The sequence below is a fragment of the Cynara cardunculus genome (assembly GCF_001531365.2).
Source record: "Cynara cardunculus var. scolymus isolate 2C chromosome LG 2, CcrdV1, whole genome shotgun sequence".
Taxonomy (NCBI): Eukaryota; Viridiplantae; Streptophyta; class Magnoliopsida; order Asterales; family Asteraceae; genus Cynara; species Cynara cardunculus.
Window position 1 is genome coordinate 46,719,022 of NC_037529.1, and position 14,310 is coordinate 46,733,331.

The window sequence follows — 14,310 nt, forward strand, 5'->3', positions numbered from 1 at the left end:
GAAAATAGATAAAATGACTCAAAGTTGGGATATAAATGCAAAATAACCTATCTAAAAGAGAATAAAAAGGTACTTTACGTACTAAATACTTAGTACGTATCAGCTGCCCATAGAGACTTCAAAGTCTACCAAATGAATGTAAAGAGCGCTTTCCTAAATGAAACAAATTCTAGAGGAAGTTTATGTTGAACAACCTGGGTTTTTGAGCTTAAGTATCCAAATCATGTCTATCATTTGGATAAAGCTCTTTATGGGTTAAAAGATGCTCTTCGTGCTTGGTATGATACCCTTTCCTCATTTCTCATCTCTGAGAAATTCGTCTGTGGAAAGATTGACCAGACCTTATTTCTTAGGAATGTTAAAGGTCATATCATTGTAGTCCAAATATATGTCGATGATATTATTTTTAGTTCAACTAATCCTTCTTTATCTTTTCAATTTGCTGATCGGATGAAAAAAGAATACCAGATAAGTATGATGGGAGAACTAACCTTCTTTTTAGGTCTCCAGATCAAGCAATCAGATAAAGCCATCTTTATCAGTCAGAGTAAGTATGTCCATGATATGCTGAAAAAGTTTGATCTCTCTAATAGCTCATCTACGAAGACTCCTATGGCTTCTCCACTATCTCTCAACAACGATACAAATGGAAAGCCTGTAAACGTAACCGTTTATAGAGGAATGATTGGCTCTTTGCTGTATCTTACAGCTAGTTGACCAGATATTATGCATTCTACTTGCTTATGTGCATGATATCAATCTGAACCTAAGGAATCCCATCTGATCATTGTAAAGAGCATTTTCAGATACCTGAAGGGAACTTCTAACTTGGGTCTCTGGTACCCTAAGAGTTCAAGTTTTGATCTAATAGGTTATTCGGATAGTGATTTTGCAGGTTGCAAAATYGATAGGAAAAGCACCACTTGAGGCTGTCAGCTTCTAGGTAGAAAGTTGGTGAGCTGGACAAGTAAGAAGCAAAACTCAGTGTCTGCATCAACCGCTGAAGCTGAACACGTAGCTGCTGGAAGTTGTTGTACCCAAGTCCTTTGGATGAAAAACCAGCTTAACGACTATGATCTTCAGTTCTTAAAGATTCCTATCTATTGTGATCGCACTAGTGCTATTGCAATTGCAAACAACCCTGTACTTCACTCCAAGACCAAACATATAGAGATCATGTTATGAATGGTGATATCGAACTTCATTTTGTTCCCACTGATTACCAACTCACTGACCTTTTCACCAAGCCTCTTGATGAGACAAGATTTAACATCTTGATCAGTGAACTTGGAATGCTAAACGCTAAAGATTAATATCTTTCAGCTAAACACATCAATCAGTAAAGTGAAATGATTCAATGCTCTCACTCTATCACTGAACTCTTGAGTAAATGTATCTATTTTCTCTAAGGTATGTATACTTGTTCTTCTTCTTTAAAACTTAAAACTATCACTGAAGCTTTCCTTCTTCAGTTATCAAAATAGTTTAAAAGATTGTTTCAGTGATTCTTTCAATCATTGAACAATGTAAGTAAGTATATTTCAACTATACTTATCTTTTCCTAAAATCAAATTGATCATCGAACCTTTTCTCTTTCAGTAATTCAAATGTTTTAAGAGATAGTTTCAGTGATTCTCTTATCGCTGACACTTTTATGGAAATATATTCTTCTAAGATATTTTTCTTTCTTAAAATAAAATCATCACTGAAACTTTTCTTCTTCAGTGATCAAATGTTTTAAAAGGTTTTTATTCAGTGATCTTCTTATCACTGAATATGACTCTTTGAATTTCTTAAAACCTTTTCGTTTTAAAAGAAATAGTTAATGAACCGTCTTTATGAAGACATTCTCTGTTTTCAATACGAGTTGCTTTGAGACGCGCGTAAAAGTCTGACACACGCGACCTCCTACAACATTCATCTAATCATGGATGAGAACATGTCATATTTTTCATCATGGCTTTTTCTCAACAGTTGTATTTTCCTCTCTCCTATATCTTTTCTCTCTCCTCTACCTATAAATATTAGACCCTTCCTCTCATATTTTCTTTGTGCTTACAAAAACCTTTGACGAACCTCTGCCAAAAAGAATTTGCAAGCAAGAACGCTTGAAACCTTCGACCTTTTCCTTAACAACTCTAAGGTCGATACTTCTTCTTTAACTTTAAATGTTCTTCTTCTAATGAAACAATGTTTGTTTCCTTAAGAATTTTGTTCTCTTCAAACACAAACAGTAAAATTATTAACAAATTCTTCTTCTTGGTTATAATCTAAAGTTTCAAAAACACTATTCTTCTTGAAAAACCCTAATATCTTCTTTGTGGATTTTTAAAAAGAAGTTTTAATGCTCTAAAACTTAAAAAAAATCACATTCAGATCTTGGACTACTAAACAAAAACTGTTATAACTTATTTCTTAACTATAATAGAAAATGGCTGCTAAGAACGTGAACTTCTCCGTTGAAGACGTGTCTTTCAAGGCTAACAACCACATTGGCTTATTGGACATTCCTACCAACGAAACCATCTATCAGGATGATGTTGATTTCCTCAAAATGTCTCATATCGCCTTCGCTCTCAGCCAGGAACTTGTCATGGTGAGGGAAGCCCTTTAGTAATTCTGGATGACCGCTGAAGTGGTGCAACACACAGACAAAAATGGTCAACAGGTGGAGAAGATCTCTTTCACCTTCAATCGAATTACCGTCAGCTTTGGCATGGCAACGTTAAGGCACACTCTTTGTTTTCCCAAGGGTCCATTCGCTAGCGATCCTTCGGCTAAAGACATTATCGCTTGTCTCGATGATATTGGCTACTCATGGCCAATGAAGAAAGACTCCAACGAGCCTCTGAAGTCGCTGTCGAAGATAGAGAAGAACCGCATGTTTATGGTGTGGCAGTTCCTCTTCTCTCACTTCATCTATAGTATGGGTGGAAAGATCAAGCATGAAGGGTCGCTCTCACTATCGACGTGTCTGTAATCTGCTGGCAACCCATCAACTATGTTGCAGTGATCTTCAATGACCTGATGCTGAAGTTGTACAAGCGCCAGAGGGAGAAGGTCGTTCCCTACACTTGTTTTCTATCAATGATGTTCGCCAAGATCTTCAGCAATAAATATTCAAAGGAATGTAACCTTCCTTTATACAAGCTTGGATCCAGGATTTTGGATCACAAGCTGAGGGATGGAGATATTGCACATTCTGATGTTGTGCAATACTCTTCAATTCCTTCTTCTTCTTCTTCTTCTTCTTCTTCTTCTTCTTCTTCTCTTCTTCTTCTTCTTCTTCTTCTTCTTCTTCCAAGATGGTCAAAACAAAGAATAACCCTCTTAAGTCTAACCCAAGCACTACAACGACGTCTCTGACTGTGACCTCTTAAAAAGGTCTCATCTATTGAATCTAGCCTTACCCCTGAGGCACTTTCAGCTAGCCTTCCTAGCTCTTCAATGATATCTGAAATCACTGTCGTGCCTGTGGCTCCTCTCCCAACCGCCTCAGTGACCCAAATCACTAAAGGTGAGAATATCAGCATCGCCACTGCTGAACACCGACTACCATCAGTCTCAACCATCTTCTCCGCCCTTCCATCCTTGGTCTCTACACGTGTTTATGATTCATCAGCGAATGTCCTCCCTGATGATGAGACACCCACCACTGGACCTAAATCTGCTCCTCTCAAGGCAACTCAGAAAACTGGTGCCTATCCTCTCGAAGGCACCATGGAGTGCACCAACGTTAATCCTTCAGATAATGCTGATGAACTATCAGGTACTCCATCTTCCAACCCTTTCATTTCTACTAACGTCGAGCTTCCTTATGCTCACTCTCCATCTTTTTCAGGTCCTTTTGAGGAACCAACCATGGAGGATGCATATGACATGGATGAAGACGTAAAGATGCTCCTCCCTGCAATTAAGATTGTCTTCATCAAAATGGAAGAGGACCATAAGGGCATGTCTCAAAGGAACGAAGTAGCTGCTGATCTCTCAACCGTCTAAGCTAAAGTACAAAGGCTCAAGGACCAGATCTCCATAATGCAGGTGGATATCCAAGCCAACGCTGAGACCGTCAATGCCTTATCAAGCAAGGCCGATGAAGCAAACTCTCACCTTGCCAAGTATATGGAACTGATGCAGCAGATCTTGGTTGCTCTTCAACAGCCAATCTCGACAGCTAAATCGTCGTTCACTGTTGATGACCGTACGCAGCTCGATGACGCGCACAAGGCTACCGTTCTTTTAGCTCGCACGATGACCAGAGTCGAATAGATGATGGCGCTCCAGATCCGGAAACTCGACCATTTCTTTGGCTATTGCATGAAAGTCATTGCCAAAAAGGGGGAGACAAGTTATGAAGCTGGTCCCTCCAATGTTGCTGCTGTCCCTACTGCTGAAACTGTTGTTCCAGCGACTGAGGCTTTAGCTGAATCTCCTTAAGGTGAAGCTGAAGTTGATGTCGCTGATGACCTTCCAAATTCTTGTGAAGCTCCTGTAACTGAGGATGTTGATAACGTCTGAGCTGGCGCTGAAGCTCGCGACGATGATCTTCCAGTCACCTCTGCAGCTAATGCTGGTGATTTGGATGATGATGATGATGATGAAGATGATGATAAAGAAGACGGTGAGTATCCTGACCTTCCTAATGCTGGCAAACACCTGGACGATGATGATGATAAAGACGACGATGATAACGGCTTCACTAATCAATACCAGAGACCTGCCGGTGCCACAAAAGGCGTCACCCTCAAGGATTCCACATCCCAAGGGGAGCAAAGGGAGAAAGAGGCAACTCAAGAAAAGCACCAGAACACCAAGTCGAAAGACAAAGGTGTTGCTGAAGAAGGCAATCTAAGGGTATTGTTCAATCCTCTAGAACCTTTAGCTAACGAGTCCTCTAGCTTTACCACCATCATATCCATGTATCAACTCTCAATCCTCACAACTACATGCATTCGGCTGGAGGAATGGGTCCCTAAAATCCCATCTCCTAGCACTCCCATCAACTAGTAGATGTCTCAGCTCGAGGAGTCACTCGACCAAACTAGAGTAAAAATTCCTCTTCGCACCTCTAGTTGTGGTGAGTTCGACTTCTTGACAAAAGCTGAAAGGCTCAAAGCGCTCAAGGCCGAGAAAGAACTAAACCTTCAACGTAAATAGACCGAGGACAGCTTAAAGATGGCCAATTCTCTGGCTACCAAAGTTGTTCCAAGGAAGAAATTGAAAAAGATGGTGAACACTGTCCAGGCCCAAGCTAAGCTTCTCTCTATTGCAGAAGCTGAACGCGAGAAAAATCTGATGTTTGCCGAGCGCGACAAACGATGGAGCGAAGAATTCCTACAAAAGAGATTCAGCCCTCATCCTATTTCAAACGTCACCATCAGCGGATAAATGAAAGACGGTGGGTTGCTGGTCTCAATGCTCATCACCGGGGATAACATTGATACGGTCATCGAGTATCCTTCCTACCTCGGCAAGTAAGGCTACAGTGAATGGCTGGAGATCCGCCAAGCCATTCAGTGCTAATAATCACGACATAAGCCGATTATCGAGGACATCATCAACGTGCTGATCAAGATGATGTCCATGTATGTCGATGTCCTTGAAAAGCCAACTCTGAAGAAAGGTGGAAGAAGAAAAATACCATCAATTCCTAATGATGGACCATCCTTGAGAAATGAACATGAAACAAAGTTCTCCTTAGATGAAGTCCTGAAGGCTTCGAAGAAGCCAGACATTTCCATGTTGAACTTGTCATTGCCAACGAAGGTTCCTTACATACCCAACACTGTGTATATAAAGCCTGAGTTAGGATTTATCTTCCTTTACTATGAAGGTGAAGTCAGCTTCAAAAGAATGTCTGAGTTACATCTATGCTCGATGGAACCTCTCGCGTTCATCAGATTCTGGATAGATAATGACTTCTACGGTGAAATGATGGACCGCAAGATAATAAGGGCATCTCTATGTCGAAAGGAGCTCAGAGAAAATGTACCTGGCTACATTAATCTGAACAACTTAGATTAGTTATTTATTTTGTAATTTGTCCATTCACTATATACCTTTTGTATTCTATGTCGACTTTCAGTGTTCAACTTATATATTGTAAGTCTAAGACATGTACTGAACAACTTGCAATATTTCCTTTGAATTAATATAAGTGTTTCATTTACATCACTAAAAAAGATCCCTGAAAAGAGTAATAGGGACACATGTCTATGAGCTCTAGTGTTATCTTACATTCACTGACAATCTATAAATCAATGAACATGCTTTCAGTTTCAGTTTTCCTTCTTACACCTTTTCTTAAACTTGATCCTCAAGAAAATTTACTAAGTAAAAACTGACTCACTGAAAAAGATCCAAAAACAGTTAAAAGGGACATGTACTTTATATGTAACTTTTCCTTACTGCTATTTGATTAGGAAACTTTCTTTATGTTGCTTTGTTATCATCAAATAGGGGGAGATTGTTGATCCTCTCTCTCGTTGATTTGATGATAATCCCTTTTACCTTTTAAAAATTAATATGTTTCTATCTTTCAGTTCCAATGATCATCATTGAGTCTGTTAAGTGATCGCTAAGACATGTATTGTAAATCCATCAGCGACAGTGATACTTCAAGAGGACAAAACTCACACCAAAGAACCTTCAGCGAAAGTCGAAGACTGAAACTGAAGATTAGAGACTACCACGTTCGTGATCTGAAGCGGCATTCAGTGATTACAACCTGGTCAACATATGTGTGAAGACTGCCAAGCCTCAGTGAATGCTGAAGAGACCTTCAAGGTTATTCCAGCATTTAGCGATCAAAAGAAGCTTGTTGTGCAAGATTACTTTTGTCTTGTCCTTCCACACACAAAGGATAAACCCATACCCTTTCTGGAGTATAGTCCGGTATGGAGCCGATTAGTTGACTATATTACCCACCAACTCTATGAAAGAATGTTTGCTCATGAATAGGCTTTTGTACTATTCACTGTAGCAAAGGACAAGCTTTTCTCTAAAAGCTTGACGCGTGTTCAAACCCTACTGCGTTGCATTAAATGTGCATTTAATTGAATGTATATAAATAGATAAGCATTCTCTCCATGCAAACTATGTGCATACACATAAGAGATCACATACACATCTAAGAACACTTACGCTTATCTTCAAAGCAAGTTAGAATCCCTTTTAAGTATTCTAAAAAGTTATTACCCAAAAAGAACTCATTTCCTTCTTAGTCTTAACAACAAATCGTTTCTCTTTACTAAGATCATTTGTGTGTAAACTTAGATTGTTTTAGATAGGTTATCTTTACCTTATCTTATTTCGCATACAATCTTGTAAAATATGTATTGATCCTTTTTTATCAATATATATTTTAAATTTGAAATGTTTCCTGTGTTTGTATTCATTCCCCCCTTCAACAAATTGTCTCTATAAAACTCTTGTAGACCTTTACGGGACCAACAAGATTATCAATTCAATATGACAATCCTTTCCTTTCCATGGTTTCCATTCTAATCATTCCACTTTTCTTTAAATTTTTGAAAAATACTCAAAATGTCAAAATCCAGAACCCTCTTGTCTTCATCAAGTTGGTAAATAAAGCCTTAAACACCATATAAAAATATGTCGGATTCTAACTCTTTTAGTGATTTGATGATAATCCTTATACTTAGTGAAAAATACTTTGTTTTATTTTGTGTATTTAGGTTCTGCGATCAGTCTCAAACTGAGTTTCTTCAATGATTATTGAACACCTATTGTAATAGTTAGAGCTTAATTTAAAATCAAGACAAAACACATATGAAAGAAACCTTCTGCGATATCAAAAAAGTTGCTAAAGATAGAGACTTGTATAATCGTAATCTGAAGCGGCATTCAGTGATACCATGACAGTCTACATCAAATTTGGAATATGAGCAAGACGTAACGATAGTTGAAGGAGTCCTCAGCGACCGAAATCTATAACTTATCAGAGTCTTGTGTATCAAGACCGTTTTTGTTTTATCCTCTTGCACAAAAAGACATACCCCATGCTTCGACCAAACATAGGTACAAGTACGTATTACTTTTCTATCTTCAAACATGTTTACCAACTACCTGAAGCTACTATTCATATGCAGCCAAAAGATTGTCATAATCGAAGAACAAGGACAATCATTCCACTCATCTCTTGACACGTGGAATATACCCTCTGAGGTGTATTTAATGTAGTGAGTATAAATAGCTGAGAAGTCTCAGCTTTTTAGCTACACATTCTTCTTCCTCTATTCTTTTCTCTTTTATTCTTTTTTTTTTCTTGTGCAAGAAAAATCTTAGTGATAATAAGATTGTGTAGATTAAGATCTTTCCTTATCTAGTTTTCGTAACAATCTTTCAATTGCATATTGGTTCTTCTTTAATCAATAAACGAATTAAAAAAATTTAAATTTTGTTTGTTTGTATTCGACTCTCCCCCCCCCCCAAATTTACAAATTGTTTATACTTATAGACTCCCTTTGGAAACATCTGATTTACAACAGTTATGCTGCCCAACTTTTGAATTTCACTTGTAATGTTTCTTTAACTATAGAATTAGCTTAATACCAAGCTAACCTTAATTGAAGTATAGGTAGGATGTAACTGCTTATCCTCTTATTGATCCGGAGTTGTGGATGGTATGAGCATGAAAGGACACCTATTCGGCTTCAGGTACAACGTGGATTCCTGATTTGTGTTGGGTCAGAGTGCGCTGCATTCTAGCACCGACACTTCTTGTAGCAGCTCATTCGTTGATGCACAGGTTTATACTCCTCCATTATTACAATGTCTAATTCTAATATTAGTTGATATTACTTAATTTTATGTTGTTATATATTTGTAGGTTGAACCTTTAGAGGCCTAGGTTGAAAAGTTGAAGCATCAGGACAAGGAAATGGCTGAGGTAAGAAGGAAACAGATGGAAGAGATGCGGGAGATGGTCATGAAATTCACGAATTCTCAGTTTCCGCCGGGTGATCTGTGGTTTGATAAGGTCGTTGGACGTAGTGTAACAAACAATTAATTTTTATTTGTATTGTAATGGCGTATCTGTGAGTAAATTTCTACCAAAAATAATTTTAAAAGTTTAAAAGAAAAAATAAAAATAAACTAAATCCTCCTGTGATCAGTGGAGAATTACTCACCGTCTGCCAAATCCGCTGCTAGGTTTCTTCTCATTATTTTATTATTTAATACAATGAATAATTAAATAGTTTTAATTAAAAGAATTCATCAACGAATTATTGACGGTCTAGTCCGATGGTGATTTTAATCCGTCAAAATGATTAAGGTTAATTAACTTCTCATAACTAATCTATACTACCTTATAAAGCAAATTTAACAAAAGTCTTAAAAACAACTTAACATGCATTTGGTACAACCTTTTAATGAATAAAGTCTTAAAAACCAACCTATGATGCATTTAGTACTACTCTAAAGCATACATCGTTAACCGGCTCTCTCTCTCTCACTTCAAAACTAACGCTCCACCCTCCCCTCATAATTCCTTTCCAAACCACGCTCCACCCTTTCTTCCCTTTCCAACGCTTTTCTGCCCTCCAAAGAATCGATTACAAAGATGACGATTCAGTCCCCAAGGCAACAATTCAGGCGATTGCGAGTGTTTATAAATGATCGCTCCTGTAACAATGATGCATTCAGGCGATTGCGAGTTCTGCTTTTAAACCTTGAGGGCACAATTTTGTGGCGATTGTGAGTTCTGCTTTCAAAGGTGAGTTAATTTAGGGTTTAGGGTTTCATTTTGAGTTACACATTTCATTTTTGAGTTACACATTTCATTTTTGAGTTACACATTTCATTTTGAGTTACACATTTTCTTTGGAATTATCTCCTGTAACAATGACGCAGTAAACGATTCAAGCGATTGCGAGTTCTGCTTTTAAACCTTGAGGGCATGATTTTGTGGCGATTGCGAGTTCTGCCTTCAAAGGCGAGTTAATTTAGGGTTTAGGGTATCATTTTGAGTTGCACATTTCATTTTTGAGTTACACATATCATTTTGAGTTACACATTTTCTTTGGAGAAAAATACAGAATTTCCATATGTGACAAAAGTTATATCGAGTCCTAGTAATGTTGTGTATGTGGTGTTTTGTCTACATTCAGATATTATCTTTTTCCTCCATCTTCTACCGGTCTGTGGAAAGATTGATACGCAGATGAGATCAATAGGATTTTCTAAGTCAAGCAGTATGGTTGCATAACATGTGTACCCTACTACTGGTGTTGCTATTTTGCAGTCTTTGTTTGCTAGCTTGGATAAACTTCTAGAACCTGATCGTTAAAAGGTTTGAATGCAGTCTTTGGTTACACAGTTAAAAGGTTTTATTTTGAGTTGCAAATTTCATTTTTGAGTTACACATTTCATTTTGAGTTACACATTTTCTTTGGAATTATGCCTGTCTATTGGTTTTGTGGTGTTCTCTTAAATGTATAAGATAGATAAACAATGGGATACAATGTAAATAGTTAAATTATAACACATACAATTGAGAAGTTTCAAACAATATAGGTATTTTGTTGAACTATAGTCCTATAGGATTTAAAGACACCAATAACAATCAAACAGGTAGATATGAGCAAATGAAGCCACCTCTACTGTAAAATATGATTGGAAGATAACAACTAATGATTTTTTATTCTATAATGTATATGGAGTAAAAGGAAATTATAGAACATAATTAGAGGCAAAGGAATTTGCTAATGTAAGCTTTTTTTGAATTGTTCAAATTCGTTGCTTGATCCATCCCCATGATATTATAGGCTAGAAGGTATAGAAGCTCATTACAAGGAAAGGAAAAAATACGCTTACCTCTTCACCCCATGATATTTGTTGCCTGATCCCTCTGTATTGATTGCTCTGCCACCCATCGTAGCCTGGGTGTTCATATCAACTTTGTTAGCTGATTGCCTTCTCCGTGGTGTTTGTAACATGAACTCGTTTGATCGATTGATGATCAGGTTTTAGAATGAATTAAGGCTGAAATAACTCAGATTTAACTGAAAAAGACAGAAAATGTCGGTGAATTTCAATTGAATTTTACTACACTTTTTAAAGTTATCACTATTAGCATAGCCTACGTTGTTAAGAATTTAAAATATAACACATTTTAACATGGAAAAGCTAAAAGTCAAAGTTGGTGTTAAATGTGTAATGGGGTTTGAAATCAAATCTCATTTTGAAGGTATTTGGTTCAATCTTAAAAGTCAAAGTGTTCCTCCATTTATCGATGGAAGGAAGTATTTATTAGCTTCATGTATGCATATTTTCATTTTAACAATTTTATGTTGATAAACTTCTTGTTGTGAGCTATGTTTATAACCAGATTCCGGTGTTCTAATTATAGGAAATGTTATCTACAATGCACAATTTTCGTTGTTGGCACTGAATATTGTTTTCAGACGTGAAGATGAGAACTTTCGACCATATCATACTAGCGGAGAAGGACACTTGAAACCTAAGAACAGTTTATCCGATTGGAATTGCAAAGACCCAACTAGGCTATTCTCTCTGATTCTTGAACTTAGGTATTTACCCCTTACAGTAAACTCAGATTAAATGTTTATGTTATGAATGTTGCCCCTTTATTATGTGTAAGGGATTATGTTTACACTGCAAGAGTTTGTACATGGCATACTAGAAAAAACGTGTTGGGGAAGTTGCTGATGAAAGACTGAAGTTTGAAATCAACACCATTTATTCTCGAGAGGTAATCTTTCAAAGTATAAAATACTGGTTTTCATAGCAATTAGCAAGAATAAATCTATATAAAGTTGGGTTTCTTGTCATATAAGAAGAATCCCATGTTTGTATTACTCGTGGACTGGTTTAGTATCTTGTTTAGCAAAAAGTCCCAGCTCTTCGAGTTATCGCTCTCACTTTGGCTAAAACTCGATAGTTCATCATCTTCATCATTTTCAGTAGACTGATCATAGAAGCATGTTTTCATATCGTTTTGCTTTCGATCATGATATTTGCATAATGTTTGAAAATCATCATAAGTATCTGGTTATGATATTAACCGTTACAAACGACATGATTTGAGAAAAAAAATCCAGACATTACAACAAGATTGGCTTTATAGGATGTAAAGATATGTTTAAATGTCCTAATAGACTGTTTCACAGAACTTGGTTTATAAGACAAAAGAATTGTGTCTCCATGTTACAATAAGATGATAAAATACTTTTGAGAGACAAGTTTTCTTAGTATATATTTGAAATAAATGTCTTTTTTATTGGATTTGTCATATGAACACATTTCTTTAACTTAAATATAAGACACTTTGTTAAACTATGACATACAAAAAAACTGATAGGACATTTTATCTCAAAAATATCTTAGAAAACTTGTTAAAAGAGTCGCACAACTGTTTGATCACCTTAAGTCAAATAAAGCAGCCTATTAGGACATTTATGGATTGTTTGGTTGGTTTTTCATTAAGTCATATATGGATAAAGTTGTCATTGTGGCTTAATACGTCTATATATATAGACTGTGAAAGTTTTTGTTTGAGAAGGTTTTTTCATTAAGGGTAATCTTTCAAAGAATTAAAGGTAAGCTGCAATTTTACACCACAATGAAGTTCAAAATTGACATTAAGGGGCCGTTTACCAAACACTTCCCCAATAAGTGCTTACCGGTAAGATTTAACACTATTATTTACTTACCGAGTAAGATTTTAGTTCACCAAAACGGTATCGTGTGCAACGATTTACCTGGTAAGCGCTTATTGTGGTAAGAGTCGTCGCCCTCACTTACCGGGTAAGACTCTTGGTCCTTATCTCACTATTACCGAGTAAGATTCTTGGTATTTACCATATTTCATTAAGAAAACAAAAATGTTGAAACATTATGGTACCAAGTAAATGATTCACTGGAATGCCAACAATATTTCATTAAGCCATATATGGCTAGCAAAACATTGCATTTGGACTAAGGGAGTATCCTACTTAAAAATGAGCACAGGTGTTTATAATATATACCAGCAATCAATATATATTTAATTGCATCCCAACTTTGTTGATGTTCTAATTTTTGTATGTTAGCTTGAAATGAGGTAGTTATAGATCATAACATTAAATATCAATATCGCCATGTTTTAATTTTCTAACACAACTCATAATTTGCGATTCGGAGTTTGGTGTAACTCTTTGGATGTGATTTGTTCTGTTTGGTTTTGAAATTTTGTTTTTGTTTATTATAGTAGTATATTTTAGTGTTATTCACTTGGTGTATGTCAAACCTGTCATTGTACAAATTTTGTGCAATCTTTGTGTTTGTAAGGAGATGTTCTTTCACACCCATGACATCAATTTGCTTCACCTGATTTCACATATATGCATGTTTTACATAGTAAAAATATATTTGTATTATGTACTTTTTGCTTGCATTCACTCAAATATGAAAATTTGAATTGGTGCTATGAACAGGTTAGTTTTTTAGTGGTGAAGATCACTGCGATTTGCCCGATTTCATTGCTAAAGAGTATGAGTCTTACCAGCGTTTACTAGGTAAATTCTTGCATACGGTACCGTTTTGGTGGACTAAAATCATACCCGGTAAGTAAATGATAATGTTACGTTTTATCGGTAAACGCTTATCGGGTAATTGTTTGGTAAACGGCCCCTAAATGTAATTTTCGAGCATTATGAAGTATGTAATTCTTTTTCTAAAAGCATGAAAGCAATGGTGAAAGTTGGAAGCATCAAAGCGAAAGCAGCAAGCTATTGGATCTCAAAGAAAGCTAAAAAAGAGTTCTCAAACATCACCGATGACCTAAATGTATGTTCAATCTTACCTAATTCGTTTTTGTTTTTAAATTTTCTTTCAATTTTACGTTTTTATTATCAATAATTGTTTACATGTAGGATGATTGAATCTTAACCACTTGGGTTTTTAAATGTAATTTTGCATGCTAGAGGTTTCTGTTTTCTATGGTATATATAGAAAAACGGATGCGTACATCTTTCCCTTCCCTAACCCCACTTCTTGAGGGATTTACTGATTTTGATTGGGCTTTTGGGGTTACGATCTTTGCCCTTGTCTGCTACACTGATGGTATCTCAAGTATATATCTCTCTCTGTATATATATATAGAGAGAGAGACTTGGGATCATGTGAGACCAGCCTGTTTTCGTGAGACCCATGAGACCAACATTTTACACTTGAAACTTCACAGCAAAATGCTGTGAAGGTGACTTTTTAAAACCTTCACAGTGTTTTTGCTGTGAAGGTTCGACTTTTTTTAAACCTTCACAGTGTTTTTGCTGTGAAGGTTAC

At 36.5% G+C, this 14,310-nt stretch overlaps 1 protein-coding gene across 1 annotated transcript; it reads left to right on the forward strand.

Moving 5' to 3' along the window:
- Positions 1-4,035: 4,035 nt before the first annotated feature.
- Positions 4,036-9,031, forward strand: LOC112506125 (vacuolar import and degradation protein 30-like). The gene is made up of 4 exons (XM_025110155.1): positions 4,036-4,201; positions 4,532-4,854; positions 8,714-8,770; positions 8,873-9,031. Exons 1-4 carry the CDS (start codon positions 4,036-4,038, stop codon positions 9,029-9,031), a joined length of 705 nt encoding a protein of 234 aa, XP_024965923.1.
- Positions 9,032-14,310: the final 5,279 nt, after the last annotated feature.